Source organism: Peromyscus californicus, unplaced genomic scaffold (genome assembly GCF_007827085.1).
Source record: "Peromyscus californicus insignis strain IS unplaced genomic scaffold, ASM782708v3 Scaffold_12__1_contigs__length_115047231, whole genome shotgun sequence".
Lineage (NCBI taxonomy): Eukaryota > Metazoa > Chordata > Mammalia > Rodentia > Cricetidae > Peromyscus > Peromyscus californicus.
In genome coordinates this window covers 90,540,088-90,561,542 of record NW_026294413.1, presented here as the reverse complement: position 1 = coordinate 90,561,542, position 21,455 = coordinate 90,540,088, and the positions used below count along the sequence as shown (strand labels likewise).

General features: G+C 40.5%; 1 protein-coding gene across 1 annotated transcript in view; it reads left to right on the top strand.

Moving 5' to 3' along the window:
* Dnah12 (dynein axonemal heavy chain 12) overlaps nucleotides 1-21,455 on the top strand; it is a 178,081-nt gene that overhangs the window by 120,171 nt on the left and 36,455 nt on the right. Inside the window, exons 52-61 of the mRNA XM_052733823.1 lie at nucleotides 4,056-4,187; nucleotides 5,900-5,989; nucleotides 6,997-7,137; nucleotides 10,917-11,158; nucleotides 12,428-12,575; nucleotides 12,854-12,999; nucleotides 15,439-15,653; nucleotides 16,308-16,500; nucleotides 18,044-18,236; nucleotides 21,271-21,443. Of these exons, the coding sequence (XP_052589783.1) occupies nucleotides 4,056-4,187; nucleotides 5,900-5,989; nucleotides 6,997-7,137; nucleotides 10,917-11,158; nucleotides 12,428-12,575; nucleotides 12,854-12,999; nucleotides 15,439-15,653; nucleotides 16,308-16,500; nucleotides 18,044-18,236; nucleotides 21,271-21,443 (1,673 nt within the window). The remainder of the gene's footprint in view (nucleotides 1-4,055; nucleotides 4,188-5,899; nucleotides 5,990-6,996; nucleotides 7,138-10,916; nucleotides 11,159-12,427; nucleotides 12,576-12,853; nucleotides 13,000-15,438; nucleotides 15,654-16,307; nucleotides 16,501-18,043; nucleotides 18,237-21,270; nucleotides 21,444-21,455) is intronic.

The window sequence follows — 21,455 nt, the reverse complement described above, 5'->3', positions numbered from 1 at the left end:
TCTGACAAGGAGGATGAACTCCTGTGTGATGGGAAGGAGAATTACGGTCTATAATACTCTAGAATAGTTACCTCTGAGGCAAATGGAAAATCGCTATAGATTTCCAGAGCATTAAAAGAAGGTGATGCGCCGGGCGGTGGTGGCGCACGCCTTTAATCCCAGCACTCGGGAGGCAGAGCCAGGCGGATCTCTGTGAGTTCGAGGCCAGCCTGGACTACCAAGTGAGTTCCAGGAAAGGCGCAAAGCTACACAGAGAAACCCTGTCTCGAAAAACCAAAAAAAAAAAAAAAGAAGGTGATGCTGAAGCAACATTAAGCAGCTTCTAAAAGGTTTTAGAACTTGAAGATAAAAAGGGAGAAGAGGGATTTAAATCAATGAAACAAGTGGTTAAGATCAATTTCAACTTGACAAGTTTCCCAGGAATAATGAATAGATTCAAGCAGCTATTGGCATAGATTCAAAATATAGGAACAGGAAATTATTCTGAAAATTCATTAATACTCTTAAATTAATATAAAGTGCATTAATATTCTATATTCTCAATTAATTATATTTTAATGCTATCTCCACTTCTAAACAAAATTCTGACTTTTAAAATGTCAAATGGGCCGGGCGGTGGTGGCGCACGCCTTTAATCCCAGCACTCGGGAGGCAGAGCCAGGCGGATCTCTGTGAGTTCAAGGCCAGCCTGGACTACCAAGTGAGTTCCAGGAAAGGCGCAAAGCTACACAGAGAAACCCTGTCTCGAAAAAAAAAAAAAATGTCAAATGGATTGCCTGAGGAATTTTATGAAGCAACACTGGAAACTTAGGACCATGCTCTCAACGGCACACTGTGGTTTAAAACAAACACAAGGCTCAAGATAAAGAGAAGAATATCTCTAAAATGATTAAGCTAGCTGTATCAGTGCAGCCAGACTGGTGATAGAAACGATGCCCCCCCCCCCCCGCCCCGGGGAGAGGGGAGAGGTACACAGTCATTAGAAATGTTCGCCTTGGAGAGTCAAATGCACAGAGAACACAGGCAGATAACAACAGAAACCCTTAAGGCACGCTATGAGGTCCCTTCTCATCAAGTCTGCCGTCCCTCACAGTGAGGGTGACACAGGGTGACAGCAAAATGCACTTGAGTGGTGAATAGAGAAAGGAATATGCTGATTATTTGGGGAATTACAATCAATCAGAAAGTCAAAATTACCGCTCATTTAAAATATCTGGCCCCAGCAAATATACGGATGAAATTTAAAATAAATCCATTTGATCCACAGAAAGCCAAACCTTACAACAATTCTAGTAATGATAAATCAAGTCAATGGCTGTCAGAATAATGATATCACTGAATTTGAAATGATTCTTAACACAAATCACAACATCATGAAGAATGCAGGCATAAGAACACACACTGAGATCTTTCACAAAACTCTTATGAACACCAGTGTTTGTAAACTGAGCCTTACACAGGAAGATATTGTCCCTTTATTTCTAAGGAGTTAAACATAGATGTAGTTAATATGGAGAGCTTCCTGATGCAGTACATGTTAGCTAACATCACTCAATGCCAAATTGATCAAATCAACCAATATCTTCAACTAACAGTCAGAAGAAGGTGGCACATGATACACAATGCTAGGTAAATGGATCATCCGATTACCTTCTCTCATCTAGACTGTCAGAGAATTGCTTTTATAGATGTGCTTAAGATCACAGTGCACAGATAGAATCCTCAAAACTCTGAATAAGGCCCCAAAACAAAACTAGTGTTAGGGGAATGTCCTGGAAGTTACTGGACCGTGGCAGAAGGGCATTATTGGTTAACTGGGTTGTATTTTGAGCTACATTTATCCCAACAAGAACAGTTTTAATCTCCAGAGAACACCAAACCACCATGGAACTTATGCTACTGGGACATCTTGCTCCAAACACACAGCATCATGAAGAGTTCGTCATGGGCAACATGGGTCCTATGATTTTTAAATATGCTGACACACTGCCATTGGTTAAATTTTAAAGATGTTTGGCTGCAGAAATTCTCTCACATGTCACCTGTGATGGTTTGAAATGCACACCTCTTTGAAGACTTCCTTTTCTCAAGCATAAATGAAAATGTTTGCTGTATTTTGAAAAGTATCAGTTCTTTGAAAGTATGTCCCAGTATTTTTGTACCTGCAGTGTCACGAAGATTTAGATGGGAATCTCTGTAGTTGTAGTGACGTATTGGCACTCTGGTTTGGTTTCAAGCAGTACAATAAACAGTGTAGCTTAGAAATTGTTGTAAAACAAAGCAGAATCAACCCCCAGAACCTATGATCATCTTTCTTTATGCTTCCCACTACATTTAAAAGCCACATGGTGCTTAGTTTCCTGGTAGAGGTTTGCCACTGCAGACAAATTTAACAAAACTTTGTTTTTATTTTAAAAATTGTTTTTAGATTATTTCACTTTATGTGCGTGAATGTTTTGCTTGTATATATGTGTGCACCATGTCTGTCTGATGCCTGTAGAGGTCAGAAGTGAATGGGAAAAAAATGAAAAGGAAAAGACATGACTGTTCCTAGGTATGGTGGAGGAGAAAGTTTATTGTCGATATATGGGAGAGCATAGTCAGAGGCAGCGATATCTGGGAGAGTCCAGAGTGGACATGACCAGACTGAGCTGGGGCATGTGAGAGAAGGGGAGGAACAGAGAGAGGGGAGAGAGAGGAACCAGGTGCAGCAGCCAGAAGGCCAAAGATACAAAAGGGTGGGTAACCAAAATGTCTGGATTATGTAGGGAAGGGCCTCTGGGGAAGGGTAGCATAGCCCTTGGGCTGGAGAGTTCAGGATAGAGGGCAGGGTATGCTAGCCATAGTCTAACAGGTAGGGACTGAGGGATGCTGGGAGAACCTAGATGCCAGGTCCAACTTTGATATGTTAAATAAGCACCTCAGCCATTTGTCTTGGGTTTGAAGCTTAACAAGAAGAGATGGTATCAGATCCCTGTATGTGAGCCACCATGTGGGTGCTGAGAACTGCACCCAAAAATTCTTGTTTTTAACACAGACATCATTCTAGGCAACCAAGACCATCAATTTAAGGAACTATTTTATCACTGTGTTCCTTGAACTTTCAGACTCTTTTCCAATACAAGAGTCTTAAAACCTTCAAACCCTGCCAGTTCAGGTCTTAGCCTCCACCTTCAGTTAGAGTCTGCTGCTGTGTATTTCCTGGTTTGCATTATTAATATGAGTCAGGGTCCGAGTTGATTCTGTTTAGTATGAGAAGTCAAGAAGTTTTAAGAAAATGTACACATGGATGACAGAATTATTGGAAGAACTACAGAAGAGCTCTTGGAGTGATCTACTAAGAATGACCCACAAAGGCAAACCACAGAACTGGTCTACCAGGAGCTGTTTCTCCAGCAATGAAGCCTACAGACCTTGTCCACAGAACTGTACAGCTCCACACTCATCCACTGGAGTGAAACAAATGCCTCACACCGGCCGTTCTTCCCACTCACTGTCTGAATTCTAGTGGGATTTGGGTGATGTGATCTTAGAATCTGTTCCCGTGTAGGGACTAAGATACTTACTAGTTTTCCAGCTTTCCACTTGAACCATTACAAGGAATACCAGGAGAATATTGGGATAATCAGACAACTGAAAGTATCTTTCTTAACAATATACAGGTAACAAATCATAGTTCTAATATAGGCTTGTCATATTATTTTTACATCATTTTACAGATGATTCTCTGGAGGTTTCATAACACTAATTGTGTCTTCATCAAGACTGAGGCTTGGTCTCTGTTCCATTCTCTATTGCTAATTCTTTTTATAACCGTGCAAGCCAAAATTACCAAGATGGTTTTTATTTCCAAAAATTGCTTTGTTTTTTATTTCTTGAGATAACATCTCACTGTGTAACCCAGGCTGGCCACAAGCTCTTAACCCTTTCCTTCACCTCCTGAGCTCTGAGATTATAGGTGAATACTGCCACAGCTAGCCCCAACATTAGTGTTTAATTCCCATTATTTAAAAACAAGCTATTCTATAAGGATGTCTTGTTTTCTTTTGATACAGCCAGCTGATATCACAATTGTGAAATCCATGAAGAATCCTCCTGCTGGTGTTAAACTAGTTATGGCTGCTGTTTGTGTCATGAAAGATATAAAACCAGAAAAAATTTCAGATCCTTCAGGAACTGGGGGCAAGGTAATAACCAGGCACAGATTTAAATCATATTATTGTTTTTTAATTGTTTACCATTATCAAATTAAATACCAACAACTTGCAATCCAGGAAAGAAATACTGTTTTCCAGATTGTATGGACTCAGTTACCTACAGAAAATAGTATCCGTATATTCCCATGAATACGGTGTCGGAAAGCTGTGGTTCTAGTTGCTTCTGTTTTCTTTTCTGGCCATACAGACCCCCTGCTACAGTCCTGTGTCCTGAGGCCTGTACTTTGTAGCTAAGACTTGTAAGAAAGCGACATAGAACCTTCCGGTGGTGTTTTTGAGAATTCATACTTTTTTTTTTTTTTTTTTTGGTTTTTCGAGACAGGGTTTCTCTGTGTAGCTTTGCGCCTTTCCTGGATCTCGCTCTGTAGACCAGGCTGGCCTTGAACTCACAAAGATCCGCCTGCCTCTGCCTCCCAAGTGCTGGGATTAAAGGCATGTGCCACCACCGCCCGGCAGAATTCATACATTTTTACTGAGTTAAGAGAATTGTAGTAAAGCAAAACAAACAAACAAAAAATCAACGTGTACTGCCAGGTGTGGTAATCCTAGCTCTCCAGAGGGAGGCAAGAGGATCAGGAGTTCAAGGTCAGCATTGAAGGCAAGCCTGGGCAACAGAAGCAAACAAACAAAAAAGGTAGTGTGCTGTGCCTCACCTAGTCATTCTACCACATGGAGGCTGACGCAGTAAGAGTGCTGTAAATTCCAGGCCTGTTTGGGCTCCATCGTGAGTTCCAAAGCAGCCTGAGTCATGGGGTGAGGTTCTGTCTATAAAACATTAACATCAAAGCAAGGGCTGTGGAGCCAGAAGATCCCAGTAACCATGTGACCTCTGGATGAAGTGTCTGAATCTCTGGGAGATTCTAGTCAAAAGATAATCATGGCATCCACCTCACAAAGTCCGAGGTTGTTAGCTAATTAATGCCTACAAAGCTCAATATCGAAATCCTCGTCAACAGCACACACGTAATAAATGTAGCCTGTTATTGCAATTATAATTCAAGTCATATATCCCTTAAGGAGGAGAGGGCATCCTACACTGAATTCACAGACACTTTCTCTCCAGGGTTAATAATACCTGGGTTTGAATTCCTAAATTAAAATTTTTCAATTATATTTTTCATTAAGATAATAAAGTAAGAAGACCCTTGTCTAGTTATTCTCATTTACACATACACACACTAAATAATTTAATAAAAACAAAACAAAAAGAGCCAACCTTTAAAAACATGAAGTAATAAAATGTACTTTCTTCTGTGAAACTGCTGTGGCCGTGACTGTGGTCACTGCTTGTTTAAGTTTTCAAAAGAGATGACCACCTCTGTTTTCAGTGATTAAAGCTTCAATAATAAGTTTATGTGCATGTTTAAAATACTTTGTATAGTATATCCTTAACATGTTCTTGGGGAGAAGAGTCTTTTCCTGTTTGTTTTTTTTAAACACAGGGTTTCACACATAGCCCTGACTGCCCTGGAACACTAAAGTTAACCAGGCTGACCTTGAACTCACAGAGGTCTGCCTGCCTCCTCTAGCATGCTGGAATTAAAGGTATATGCCACCACATCTGGCAAGAAATGAGTCTTTATTTTCAAGAAGTTAAGATTTCTTAAATATATAAACATTTTTCTGACTAATATGCACTTTTGATTGCATAACTTGTCCACTTCTATAAACTTCTTTTGTAGATATTTGATTACTGGGGACCTAGCAAAAAACTTCTGGGAGATATGAATTTCTTAAGAGATTTGAGAGAGTATGACAAGGACAATATTCCAGTAAGTTATATCGGATTTTCTTCTTTAAGTGTGATTTTGTTGGGATGTGATAATCTTTAAATTACACACTGTCTTATAAAACATAAGGAGATAATCCTTTTGTGAGATTATGATAATTGATAAAGGGGTACTACATTTATTAATGGCTATAGAATGAATTTTTATAATAACAAAAAACACTTTCAGATTATTAGAAAATTAGTAAATTACTATTTTAGTGTACTGTTGACTTGAAAAAGTTCTCTCAATATCTTCATATAATAGTTTCTTTATTAGGAAATCTTGTTCATATTTACATAAAATAAGAAGGTATCATATTTTCCATTTGAATTGTTATTTATTGATGTTAATTATTCTGTTTTCAAATGTTCTATCAATCTACAGAGTCTTTTTTGCATTTTTGGAAGAAACACCTTTCTTCAATATCTATAAATTTATGTATTTTTATCATAAATATTTTGTTTCTGCTATAATTATACTTTTACAATTATCTCAAAATGTTTATTTTGATTTCTAAAAACAATGTAACTCTTAAAAAATCATTTTATTTAGTGTGTGTGTGTGTGTGTGTGTGTGTGTGTTATAAGTGTGGATACATGTGCTGTGGCACTCAGGTGGAGGCCAAAGGATGATGTAAAGTATCTAGGTTTCTCTTTCCATCATGTGAGTGCTAGGGATTGAACTCAGATTATCAGGCTTGGTGGCAAGTGTCATCTCAAGGGCCCTTGATGTAACTTTTTAAAATTCCAATGTATTTATTTATTTATTTTGGTTTTTTGAGGCAGGGTTTTATCTGTGTAGTTTTGGTGCCTGTCCTAAATCTCGCTCTGTAGATCAGGTTGGCCTCGAACTCACAGAGATCCGCCTGGCTCTGCCTCCTGAGTGCTGGGATTAGAGGTGTGTGCCACTGCCCCCAGACCAAATGTTTTTATTACATATGATTTTCTTCCACTTTACGATTGTGTGATGAATGCTTTAATTTTAAATTCTAAATCTCTGTTATGTAGGTGGCTGTTATGCAGAAGATTCGTAGTGAATACTTGACAAACCCTGAGTTTGATCCCCCTAAGGTGGCTAAAGCTTCTTCTGCAGCTGAAGGTCTGTGCAAATGGATCATGGCTATGGAAGTGTATGACAGAGTTGCAAAGGTATTTTCAGGACTTGCATACCTATTTCCTACTAAAATAGTCTCAGAAATAAAAATGTACACTTTAAGTTTTTACATTTATCTTGTTTTAGGTCTTTCTTAATTTCATAAAGTAAGTTTTGACTATATTCAGCTCTCCCCAGCTCCTCGAAGATCCATCCCACTCCCCTGCCCACCCACCCGACTTTGTGTTCTCCTTGTTATTCCCTGCCCATCCAGTCCAGTCTGTGCCGCACAGGTACTCTTAGATGTGCGGTCTTCCACCGGAGCGTGGCCAACCGCCGGTGGCAGCATCCTAAAGACAACCGACTCGCCCTCCCCCAGTAGCTATTAGCTGCCAATAGCTCCTCAGCTAAAGGTGGATTTCGTTTCCACCTCCACTGTCCGTTCTGGGCTTTGGTCTGGCTTGAGCTTGCATGGGCTGGTGCATGCTGCATCACAGCTGGGAGTTCATGTGTGCATCTGCTCTGTGCGTCCAGGGGTCACTGCTTCCTTCTATTCATTCACCTCTTCCGTAAGGATCCCTGAGCTTCAGGGGCAGGTACAGCATGTATGTTCAGTTTAGGGCTGAGCATTCTGCAGGATCTTTATACCTCGGTTATTTGTGAGTCTCTTTAACTACCATCTGCTGCAAATAGAAGCTTCCTTGATGATGGCTGAGAGATGCCATACGTCACAAATATGTCAATAAGTCATTAGGAGCGGGTTTAACACTTCGTTCATTTAGCAGAATAGTAGTAGTAGGTTCTCCCCTAAGGCCGATGATCTGTCTAGCCCCAGGTTCTTGGCCCAACAATAGTGCAGGTATGGGCTTCATCCTGTGGAGTGGGGTGTAGATCCAGTCAGAAAGTGGTTGGTTACTCCATAACTGTTGTGTCGTTATTACACCACCGGCATGTCTTGTCAACGCTAGTCCTGACTGCGGCTCCCAGCGTTCACAGCTGGGTACGACTGATGACTACCTTTCTCCTCTGGCAGCTTTCAGAGCACCTTCTAGCACTGTGGAAGCTAGCAAAGGGAGGAAACTCTTGGGTCAGTACCAACTAACAATCTCCACGTTCTGTGACTCAAGTTCATGGTGTCTTCAGCAACAGGGGTCTTTTCACCGAGCTCTGGGAAGTAGCCAGTAGCATTGGCAGTAGCCTGTAACGTTTGGGGGTCTATGGGACTTCACTGATCAACAGCTCCAAACAAGGGAGTCCGTTCCCAGCACTGGGCTTTCGTTAGCTTCTGGTGTTATAGGATATTATATATGTATGTTAACTCTCTCTCTCTCTCTCTCTCTCTCTCTCTCTCTCTCTCTCTCTCTCTTTCTCTGTGTGTGTGTGTAAGTTTCTACAGTACTAAGTAGGTTTCTATATGATTTTTAAGTCTTTAGAGTTAATTATCCTCCCCCCGTATTCCTTCCCCTAACCTTCCCTCCCACCCCCCACCTCAGTTTAAACCCTTTCTGTTTTATTAGCCCCCTTAAGCTTTTATGTCACTGCTTTCTCTATCCCTTCCCTTGAAAGCCCAACTCTACCCCACAGCCTGTGGCCTCCCACTTATTTCCAGACCTCTGTGGATATTCCAAATGAAATATACACATCTGAAGACTCAAAGCTAACATCTACAAATGAGGGAAAATATGTAACCTTCATCTTTCTGAGTCTGGGTTACCTTCCTCAGAATGATTGTTTCTAGCTCCATCCATTTTCCTGTGAATTAAATAATTTCATTATTCTTAATAGCTGAATAATATTCCATTACGTAAATACACCACATTTTCCTTGTCTATTCGTCTGTTGATGGACATCTAAGGGTTTTTTTTTTCACTAAATACAGTGGCTATCTCTTAAGTAACTGCTGTCCTAGTCAGCAACTGCAACCCAACCGCTGCTGGCATGAGTTGTTGTTCGAATCTTAGGTGGTCTTTTAATTAAAAAAAACTTGGAGCCAGATACTGGGGTGAAAGAGGAAAGATCAAAGAAGAAGAGCAAGCCACAACCAACCTTACCTCACCTTATCTGATCCTGTTTCCTCTGACTGAATGCCTCTGAGTCCTCACCCAAAAGACTCTCAGCTGAACTGCTGCTCAGTTCCTGCCTCCTCCCGCCTTGTATACCATTCTCCACCCAGCCATGGCACTTCCTGGGATTAAAGGCGTGTGCTTCTCAGTACTGGGATTAAAAGCGTGTGCCACCACTGCCTGGCTGTGTTTCCAGGGTGGCCTTGAACTCACAGAGATCCAGACGATCTCTGCCTCCCTAGTGATAGAATTAAGGGTGTGTGCCTGACCTCTATGTCTAATCTAGTGGCTGGCTCTGTCCTCTGATCCTCATGCAAGTTTATTAGGGTACACAATATATCACCACAGGGAATTCTGTTCCCTCAGGCTCTGGCTCTCTCAAGGCCACTAAGGGAAACTTTATCTAGATCTCTGCCCCTCTATAGAACTCAGGATTCCAAGGTTGAGGTGAAATTCTGCTCACTCAGAGAGGCTGAATAGCCAGTAGCTAACCTTCTCCCCCTGCTTGCGTCTCCCATCACACTTGTGCTCCGACCCCACTTAAGAACCCTCGCTACACATGGCTCCTCCCTACCACGTCCTGTCAGCTAGTTGCTGACTCAGCCTCCTGACTGCAGGTTAATTTTATTTAATCAAACAAATGTAACACATCTTTGCATCATTAACAAATATTTCACAGCATAAACAAATGTAACACATCTTAAAATAATATTCTACAACATATAAGTTTTTGTTTCATGGCATCGTGAGGAGAGCACAATGAATATAGATGAGCAGGTATCTCTATAATAGGATATAAAGTCCTTGGTTATATGTTCAAAAGTGGTGTAGCTGGACCGCATGGTAGTTTTTTGAAGAACCTTCACACTGATTTCCATATCAGATATACAAGTTTTTCACTCCTACCGGTACTGAATAAGTGTTCTTTCCCCATATCTATCCAAGAAATTGTTATAATTTGGTTTTTTGCTTTTTTTTTAAATTTTGTTTTGTTTTGTTTTTGGTTTTGTTTTTTTCAAGACAGGGTTTCTCTGTGTAGCTTTGTGCCTTTCCTGGATCTCGCTCTGTAGACCAGGCTGGCCTTGAACTCACAGAGATCCGCCTGCCTCTGCCTCCCGAGGCGCCGCGCCGCCGCCGCCGCCGCCGCCGCCGCCGCCGCCGCCGCCGCCGCCGCCGCCGCCGCCGCCGCCGCCGCCGCCGCCGCCGCCGCCGCCGCCGCCTGGCGACTTAGAGAGGAAAATGATATTAAAAAAAAAACAAAACACTAAAACCAAAAGCACACTCGTATGTTAAAAAGAAAACAACTTATCCTAGAAACAAAACGAGAAGCCAGGCATGGCGGTTCACGTCTCTAATCCCTGCCCTTGGGAGGCTAAGTCAAGAGGATTGTCACGAGGTCAAGGCAGTCGGGACTACAGAGCAAAAACCTGTCTCAAAAGAACCAACAAGTTAAGCAAAGAGGAAGAAACACAACCACCTGCTCCCCTCCCCCATTTTCAGTTGATTGGCAACTTCTCGTTATCTTAAAACACTTTGCTACATACTGTGATGTTTTTATTGCACATTAAAATGCCTTGTTATTCCAGAATAATTTTATATGCTATAGTTTACAAGTCCAAGTGATTTGCATGTTTTGTGGAGTATATTGGTGGTTTGCTTTATATAAGATTTAGATGCTTATTATGTATAATGTATCGTTATGCCCCGTGTCTGACCCATAGCATCTAACTTTTACATCGAGCACACAACATCTGCCTATTGTTCCCAAACAGGTTGTGGCTCCTAAGAAAGCTCGCTTATCGGAGGCTCAGAAGTCCTTAGCTGAGACCATGGAGCTTCTGAATCAGAAGAGGGGAGAACTGGCAGAAGTAGAGCATCACCTGGAAAATCTACAGAAGATTTTTCTTGAGAAAACAGAGGAAAAGGCGGCTTTGGAAGATCAGGTGGAGCTGTGTGCTAAGAAGCTGGAACGAGCCTCCAAACTGATAGGAGGACTGGGAGGAGAAAAATCGAGGTAGAGCCGACCGCTTCTCACGAGAGCTGAGGGTGACAGGCTTGAGAGGGGGCTCTCACCCGTTGTGTGTCCCAGTCACTTCCGATTTTACAATGGCTGATCGAGAACAGGAGGCATTTTGAAAAGCACCTGGCTGGGACTCTCCAAAGGAGCAAGATCAGTGTTGAGGATAATATTTATAACTTGTTTTCAAAAACAAAAACAAACAAAAGGAGAGAGGAAAAGGAGAAAAGGAAACACAATGTTAACAGTTTTAATTTTTTTAATTTATTTTATTATTTTTCGGGGGGGGCGGTTTCGAGACAGGGTTTCTCTGTGGTGTTTTGGAGCCTGTCCTGGATCTCGCTTATGTAGCCCAGGCTGGCCTCGAACTCACAGAGATCCGCCTGGCTCTGCCTCCCGAGTGCTGGGATCAAAGGTGTGTGCCACCACCGCCCGGCCAACAATTTTTAATCTAAGTGGTCGTTGGTGGTGGTTGTGCAGTTACTTTCCAGTTTTCTATGTATCTTTAAGTTGGACTGGACAGTCAGCTGTCTCAGTATTGGTAATGTTTATTCAATGAATAGCATGACATAGTAACTTAGTCCAGGTTAGATGGTTTTGAAATAACTTCTACCATAGTTGAATGGAAAAACTATTGACTTTATCTGCAGGATCTCAACTTTTTAATTTAAGGAATTTCAAAGAGTCTTGCTTCAAAATAGTATTTCTGGAATGACCTGCAAATGTTTCTGGATCTTATTTTCTAGAAATAAATACTGAAACAAATAGTGGGACCCAACAGAAAAGTATAAAGGAAAAAATGCTGGGTTGTCATTGGTGGTGAAGCTGAGACCCACAGGGCATAACTGTTGCTCTAATACTGAAATGTGGAAATTCATATAATGTAGCATATCAGAGCTGGAAGGGATCCAACCTACTTGTTTTACAGATAAGCCCAACATTTCATAGTATTTTCTTAACAGGACTGGACAAGAAGGCCCTTGTACTTTCCTTTTTATTGTTTTAATTTTATGTGTGTGACTGTTGGCCTGCATGTATGGCTGTGCACCACGTACATGCCTAGTGCCTGTGGAGGCCAGGAGAGGGCGTTGGATCCTCTGAACTGTAGTCACAGACAGTTGTGAGAAACCATGTGGATGCTGCAGACTAAACCCTAGTCTTTTAGAAGAGCAGCCCATGCTCTTAACCACTGAGCCATCCTTCCAGCCAGCCCTTCCCATACAAGTGTCTGTTGTAAATTGGTTTTGCCTTTGGCTTGTTGCACAGATGGTCTCAAGCTGCCAATGACCTTCAAATAACATATGAGAACTTAACGGGTGATGTCCTCGTGTCAGCAGGAGTAATAGCTTACCTTGGTGCTTTCACTTCCGGATTTCGACAAGAATGCACAGAAGATTGGAGCAGGCTGTGCAAGGTACTAGATTCACACCTAGCAACTTTTATTTGGAGCATTCCAAGCGGGTTTTGGAAAATATGATGGCGATAAGGACAGTGAAAGGGAGAGTACTAAAAACATGGGAGGTCCCTTTCTCTCTCTCTGCCTTCTCTCCCTCTCTCCCTCTTCTTTAACTCAAGTCCAACTTTCAATGCAGTTTTTATGATCCTTAGTTATGGAAATTAAATATGTATTTAACTTAATATTTCAATTAATAAGATGAAAGAAACCATCAGACTTTTGTTTATTTCTTACAGGAGAAAAAATTCCCATGTTCAGAGGAGTTCTCATTGAGTAAAACCTTGGGTGATCCAGTAAAAATTAGAGCTTGGAATATTGCTGGGCTACCAACAGATGCATTCTCCATAGACAATGGCGTGATTGTTAATAATTCCAGACGATGGTAAGGAACATAAAGGGTTTCCTTGTGTTTATTTGGAAGTCTTCAAACATATATAAAAGTTGAAAGACTTTCACAAGGAGCACAGTGTAATAGTCACCCCGAGACTCTGCAGTTAGCACTGTGCTTTGTTTGCTGCTTAATCACGAATCCATCTACGCCTCTGCCAACCTTCTTTCTAAATGTGCTTACAGATGAGCTGCAGACATGTGTTTTCCCCTTAGCCACTTCAACATGCATATTGTTAACTACATCAATATTAGCTTATGTATTTTTTGTTTGAGGTAAAAATTATATATAACTCTAATGTACCATTTGGTGAGTTCAAAAAGAGTGCACACCTGTGCACTCAAACCTCCATCAAGATGCAGAGCAAGGCTACCTCTTTATATTCCTTTCCTGCTCTCATCCCACCCATGAAATCATTGTTCCAATTACTTCTCAGCATAGATTAGTTATGCCTGTAATGTAACATCATATCTACTTCTTGACATATATATGAGACATTTTCCTCTCAGCATAACTGTTTTTAGATTCATCCATGTTACTCCATGTGTGGGTGTGCTTTGTTTCAGGGAGGTTTATATTTTGTTGTATAAATACATCAGCACTTATGATTCTACCATTTATTCAGTTATCTTACCAAATTAAAGGTTTCTAAGTCATTCTTGCCTCAATTTCTCTATTTATAAAGTGGGGCAATAATTGTGCCTAAGCCAGGCTGTTGTGAGGATGTGGGACACTTAAGTGTAGTATCAAATGAATATGAGAACTCAAGAGTATAGTCATGGCATGCTTTAGAAATGGGAAGACTTAAAATTGGATGAGAATGTGGCTGAATAACCACTGAAGATACTTTTTCAAAAGAGAGTAATTTTCCAATATTGGGACTTATTCCTCATATTAAAGTTGATTATAATAACCATTTACTATTTTCTTCTCTAGCCTCCATCCTCCAGCAAGTCCCAGGCTGAGTAACCACTGTTCTATTCTCCCCTAATTAATTATGTATTTCTTTAAAAATAGATTTATTTATTTCATGTGCATGAATGTTTGCTTGCATGCATTTCTGTGTACCACATGCATGCCTGGTTGCCTGCAGAGACCAGAAAAGGGTGTTAGGCCCCCTGGAACTGCAGTTGCAGACACTTGTAAGCTGCACAGGAGTCCTCTGTAAGAGGAATGAATGCTCTAAATCATTGAACCATCACTCCAGCCACCAGTTATATATTCTCAAACACAAAGCCTTTACTTTACTGTCCTAGATAACATTCCTGAATAGATTTTAAATATATACCAGACTTAACTTGGGCACTCACTCTGTATAGCTTTACTCACAAACTTGTAAAAATCATTTATTAGCTGGTGTGTTTTTTATTTTAAACTTTTAACAAATATTTTGTACCATATTTTTCACATTACAGTAACTGATGCCATGCATTAAAATTGCTGTGATGACAGGTTATTGAAAACAGAAGAACTCACAGATTCACAAATTCCTAGTTCTTCTAACACTGGTCTAGTTTTAGAATCTTGGGATTTTAGCCAATGTGAGATTGAATTTCTTCATTTATAAGAATAAAATTCTCAATTTTTAAATTATTCTCTTGACAATTTCATACATGTATATAATATATTCTGGTTACACTCATCCTTTTACCCCCTCTTATCCTCCTCCACCATCAGTCCTCCCCCAGCTCCTCCCACCACCATGAGTCCTCCCCCAGCTCCACCCTCAACCATCAATCCTCCCCCAGCTCCTCCCACCCCCACAATCCTCCCCCAGCTCCTCCCACCCCCACAATCCTCCCCCAGCTCCTCCCACCCCCATGAGTCCTCCCCCAGCTCCTCCCACCCCCATAGTCCTCCCCCAGCTCCTCCCACCACCATGAGTCCTCCCCCAGCTCCACCCACCACCATCAGTCCTCTCCCAGCTCCTCCCACCACCATCAGTCCTCCCCCAGCTCCTCCCACCCCCATCAGTCCTCCCCCAGCTCCACCCACCACCATCAGTCCTCCCCCAGCTCCACCCACCACCATCAGTCCTCTCCCAGCTCCTCCCACCACCATTCCTCCAGCTCCTCCCACCATTATACTTTCCTGTCTTTTTGGTTTTGCTTTGTGACCACTGGGTTTAGCCAGGGACACTTCTTTTACTTTTTGTTTTAATTTAAATTCTTAATTTTTTGAGAATTGCATACATGAATACTGTATTTATACAATATCTACCCTTCCCTCTTCCCCCTTTCATTCCTCCTATGCTCCCCTCCCTTTAGTTATTATTGTTACATAGTATACATATATAATCATAGGGCTTTTATGAAGATAAATCTTGATGTAAAATACTTCCTAACAATTGATGGCAACATTTACTTAAATTGTACAGATTTTAAGAAATTGCAGCATTTATGTATTCCTCTTGGAATTTTCTTCTATTTCTAGGCCCCTAATGATTGATCCCCAGGGTCAAGCCAATAAGTGGATCAAAAACTCTGAGAAAGAAAATCAGCTTAGTGTTATTAAGCTATCGGATACCGACTATATGAGAACGTTGGAAAACTGCATTCAGTTTGGGACTCCACTTCTGCTGGAAAATGTCGGTGAAGACCTAGATCCCTCTTTGGAGCCTTTGTTACTTCGACAAACGTTTAAACAAGGTAGAACTAATGAAAGAAAAACAATACATAAACTTAATATGGTGATGGTGATAAGGTAGAACTCCTGTAGCGTTGCTATGTAGGGAAAGAAACCCGAAAGCAGCTTTCAGAAGTGAATCTCCCTGGGAATCCTAAGGTCAGAACTTCAGCCTCTTTTGCCTTATCCACTACTGCCTGGATTTTAGCTCTGTTGAGAGCATGATCCAGTTGAAGCCAGATCGAAATCCCCTTGTCTTATGATGGTTGACCTCAGAAAGTCCATTAATTATGAATAATGACAAGAATGTGGGCCAGAGTTGAATCTAGGTGAACATGACCCACTCTGTATCTTTCTGCTCATGAACATTTATCTCTGTCAAGTTCTAATACTTTGGTGAGCTTTGATCATATAAAAATTTTGGAATCACAGCTAAAATTTGATAGAAAAAAACCTCAAAAAGTATGTTGATTTACAAAGGTTCATGACAACCAGAGACAATGTCCTCCATTGCTCCAAAATGAGTCCTACTGAATAATTGCTTACTAGTCACATCTGTTTTCTAGTTTAACTTACTTAGGCCTCTTTGTTTATAACTTAGGTAAGGCCTTAAAAGTACATAGGAAAAGAGGCTAAGTAACTTTGCCTCGTTTATTATGTTTTTTCCTGAAATATAGGTGGCATTGATTGCATCCGACTTGGTGAAGTCGTTATTGAATATTCTTTTGATTTTAAATTTTATATCACCACAAAACTGAGAAATCCACACTACATGCCAGAACTGGCTACAAAAGTATCTTTGCTCAATTTCATGATAACACCAGAAGGGCTTGAAGATCAATTACTAGGCATTGTTGTTGCAAAGGAGAGGTATGTATTTTTTTTTAAGCTTTCAGACAGTTTAGAGAATATCTGTAGGCCATTAGTATTTTTGTATTGTGACTATTTTGAAATGACTAAATTTTATATTTTGTCATTATATGTCAGGCAATTATATAGTCCTTTAAAATAGCATTTCAGTAATAACTTTTAAGCCAAGTCATGTTGTATTGGTCTTTTACTATAGATAATGAGATTCAGAATACATACTGTGACTTCTATCAGACTAAGCTAGAAATTTTGTCCATAGTAATGTAGGCCATAGATATAATCAGAAATGTATTCAAAGACTCCTATACAGACTATTAAATTTGTAAAATGCTTGGGGGTAGGGTGTGAAAACAGGATATAAAACTACATATGTAATATAAGTAATATTGTATTTAAAAAATTGATGAATGAGTCTCTGTGTTGAAAATGAAAAAAGAAAGAAAAAGATTAAGAATATACCTGAATATTAGCAGTTATTTTACCCAGTGTGTAAGAGCATAGGCAATTTTTGCGGTTTTATTGATACTTTGGTATTTTTCCATTACTAACATACACTATTTTTCAAATGAGAAAAAAATAACAATGCCCAGAAAAGCTACAGGAAAGAACTACTCTGGAAGGAAACAGTTGATTCAATTGAAGCTTAATATGACATTATTAAGTGGTCTGTTCAGTGAAATCAAATAAAAGTAGCTTTGTTACTTCCGAAAGTTAAATATAAACAAGGCCTGTGTTATAATATATCCTATACCAGATGGTATTATTTTGAAGTGTGATCTCATTTTTGCTCATTAATGCTTAATGCCAATTTTGCCTTTCACTTAAAACTCCAAAAGGACCAGTCCTTCTTCTTATGATTGTTCTTTTGGAGGAGTTATTGATGACAAAGCCAAGGTATTAGAAAGAAATCTCTTACTTGGAGTCTTTTTTATTTTCCTGTATGTAAGCAGCTCTGCCATAAGGACTGATCTAACACACTCTTAGAGTTGCTGTCACATTTTAAGTAGACAAATGATGTTTTTCTTTGTGTCAACTTCTCAACTCAATGTTTGTATGAGCCTTTTCATTTCCTATTGCTGTGATCAGATACATTGACAAAAGGGAACTCGGGGAAGCAGGGTTTATTTTAGCCCACAATTCCAGCTTATAGTCCTTCTTAGCAAGGAAGTCGCAGCAGCAGGAGAGTGAACGACCCAGTCACATGACATGTGCTAGAAGAAGAGAGCAATAGATACATGCATGCCTGCACTCGCCCCCTCTCTCCTTTTCATAGTTCAGGGTCCAGCTCATGAAGTGGTGGCCAACCTAAAGTAGATGATCCCTCACTAAGACTTCCTTCCTGGGCAATTCTAGATTATGTCACATTAACCATTAAAACCAACCATCACAGTATGCAAATATTTCCCCTTACCATAATAAAATTGATTAGCTTTTGTTACAGCTATAAAATAATTCAAATATTCACAAACTTTTATATATGGTATTTAGATATAAATTGGATTAATTGCTACAAATTTACAGCTAAGGTTTCTGTCTTTTTTAGACCAGAATTAGAGGAGGAGCGGAATGCTCTTATTCTTCAGTCTGCGGCTAATAAGAAGCAGCTAAAAGACATAGAGACAAGGATTTTAGAAACATTATCATCTTCAGAAGGAAACATTTTGGAAGATGAGAGTGCAATAAAAGTCTTAGACTCTGCCAAGATGATGTCTAATGAGATAACGAAGAAACAGCAGGTGAGAAGAAAGACTCCTGGAAACGTTCGGATGCTTACGTTCTAATTGGTTTCTCGTCTCTGAGGAAATGCTGTTAAGTAGGCTTTCAAGAAAAGAAAAATTGATCAAATATGAAAACTTAGAAACTAATTTTAAGCTCAGAGGATAGATAATATCTTACTGTTGAATTTCTCTAAACTTAGTTCAATCCATACATTACCTACACACAGAAGAAATAAAGTTATTAGCTACATGTGCAGTGATTAGGTTTGTTTAGTTTTAGTTGACTCTCCATCTAAAAACTGAACTTTGAAAGTTGTCTTATCCCAGTTAGTGGCTGGAGTTTGAGCTGTAGGGAGATAAGTCCTGAATAGCTGAGCAATAAGTGGTTCATGTGCTTATTGGAGAGAGAGAGAGAGAGAGAGAGAGAGAGAGAGAGAGAGAGAGAGAGAGAGAGAGAGAGAGAAGAAAGGAGACATAAGTGGCAGGTGGAGAGAGAAGGCAGGTGGTCTACAGCCAATAATGTATTCCAAATTCATCAAACAGGCAGGTGCTATTATTATAGCACATCTTTTTACCCCAAAGATGTGTTTATTTATGAGATGGGGAGTCCGAGGCCAGCTTTCTGGAATTGTTCCCTCCTTCTGCGTTACTGAAGCCCAGTCTCCCTTGTTACTTCTACTACTGCACTGCATCTCAAACTTTCGGCTGAGTCTTTTGTCTCTGCCTCCCATTTTGCCATAGACGTTCTGGGATGACAGACGGGAGCCACCTCATCTGGCTTTTTACATGGGGTCTGGAGAGGAGCTCAGGTTGTCAGGAAGTGCTCTTACCACTGAACCATCTCACCATCTCAATTCAGGACTTGCCCCCTCTAAAACATTTGTTATTCTTTTTTTCTTTCTTTTAAAAATATTTTTAATGATTTTAAAATTTTTCAAAGATTTGGTTTTGTGCATATATATATATATATATATATATATATATATATATATATCATGTCTGTGCACTACATGCATGCCTGGTGTCTTCTGAGGCCAGAAGAGAGTGTCAGATCCCCTAGGACAGGAGTTAGATGGTTTTGAGCTGCTATCTGGGTCCTGGAAGGTGTCCTCAGGTCCTTCACAAGAGCAGCTAGTACTCTCAACTACTAGGCCAGCTCTCCAGCCTCTGTCACTTTATTCTTCTAGCTAATAGAGGTTGCATTAATCACTCAGCATCTTCCATCTGTTCCCCTTCCAATGCAGCTCCACTCTGGAACAGGTGCTCAAGGGGTTTGGTTTTACATTAATGCATTGATAAAGTTCCTTTCTGTCAGGCGTTTGGCCCCTTATCTTACATTTTTGAAGAACCAAAGAAGGTAGTGTCTTAGAGAAGTATTCCGCAGCAGCCCACATCTGAGACCATGGCCGAGATCTCTGTGGTGTCTTCCCAATTCCTCTGAAACTGACTCTCAGAGAGGAGAGATGGCCTTGTTTGTGTTCAGTTGCTGTGATGAAGCGCTGCCCACAACCGACACGGGAAGGAGATGTTTATTTGGTCCACAGGTTACAGTCCATAATCAGGGTTAACCAAATCAGGGACCTGGAGGCAGGACTGAAACCCAGCACATGGTGGCTCATCCTCCACGGCTTGCTCAGCTTGATTTCTGTTCAACGCAGGACCACCTGCCCAAGGGTGGCGCTGCCATAAAGAAAGAGTGGGGGTGGAGGAGAGAAGGAAAGCGGGCCATGTGGTAGGATGCTTCTTTACATAACATACTGTCAATTCTCAATGGCTGTTAGCTGGTCTTTAGTCAAGACTGAGGTTCAGGACTTTCAGACCATTTGTGATTATATTTTATCAATTTGGGGAAACTTCAGAAAGAATAGAACTCCATTCAGACTAGCTAAAAATTAAAAAAAAAGTCTACATTAGAATGTTTCTTTTCCTCTGACATGATCCATCAAGGGCTGAGGGATGAGCAGAAGCACTGTATTCCCACGCTGTCTCTTCCTTACTGGGGCTGTGTGGTCCTTCTCTACACTATCAAAAGATCAGTCTCTTGGCAAAACTTCTGTCCTTGTTTCTGTATGCATTTGTCTACCATGTAGAAAACAACACAGAGAAATTTCCCTTTATCTGCTAGCACTTAGGTCAAGCACCATCTGACTGAAGTTCTGAGTGGTTACAGTTCTAACTCTCTCAGGACACCTGACTGTGTAGTTACAAATGGGATTATTCTATGTAATCAAGCCTGCACAGGATACCCATTCAGCAATGGGCGGATAGGACACCATAGCAAAACAAGGAAAGTGGGTTGAGGCAGCATCCTAAACATTTCCCCATAGAATGAGTATCAGCCTAGCAGATTGGGCTGTCAAGTGAAGAGCTATTACCTTAGGGAAGTTTTTGTTTTTTGTTCTTATTTTCTTTTTCTTCTTCTTCTTCTTCTTCTTCTTCTTCTTCTTCTTCTTCTTCTTCTTCTTCTTCTTCTTCTTCTTCTTCTATCATGGTTGAATATCTGTGGTACAGTTAACTGCAAAGAGGTTAAATGTGTGAGAAACTAGTTGAGAAATGTATTCTCAGTGTATATAAAACCATTAACTATTAGATAGTTGGGGTTTGGACTGAGCTATAGGACACATGGGAATGTCTTTAACATGGATATGTGCACACTGTTATCTATCCCCACTTCCTCTTGACCTATTAAAACAAAAGATAGTAAATAACTGATAGACACGTGCTAGACTCAGACAGAGACTGAGGACTCGTATTCTTCAGATAAGAGAGTAGTGATCGGTGGGCGATTGCACTGTTAATCTGCAGCGTAAAGTTCATCTGTTTTCCTTTCCTCTTTCCTGACTCTCACCTTCCTCTTCCTCCCTCTGTAATCTTTCCTTTTTCTTTCTAGCTTTTAGCTAGAAACTCCTCTCATGTAGAATGTACCTAAATTGAGTTCATGTAATTTGTTATTGAGTTAAGGGCTTTATAAATACATATAAGATTCATTATATGGAAAGTATATGAGTAAGACATCCCCTATTCATTCATCTTGATTTTTCCCTTCTACCAGGTTGCAGAAAAAACAGAACTCAAAATAGCAGAGTCCCGAGAAGGGTACAGACCCATCGCTAAACACTCATCGGTGCTGTTCTTCAGCATTGCAGACCTGGCCAACATCGACCCCATGTACCAGTACTCTCTCATCTGGTTTGTGAACCTTTACATCAACTCTATTCATGACAGGTACGCGCTGCG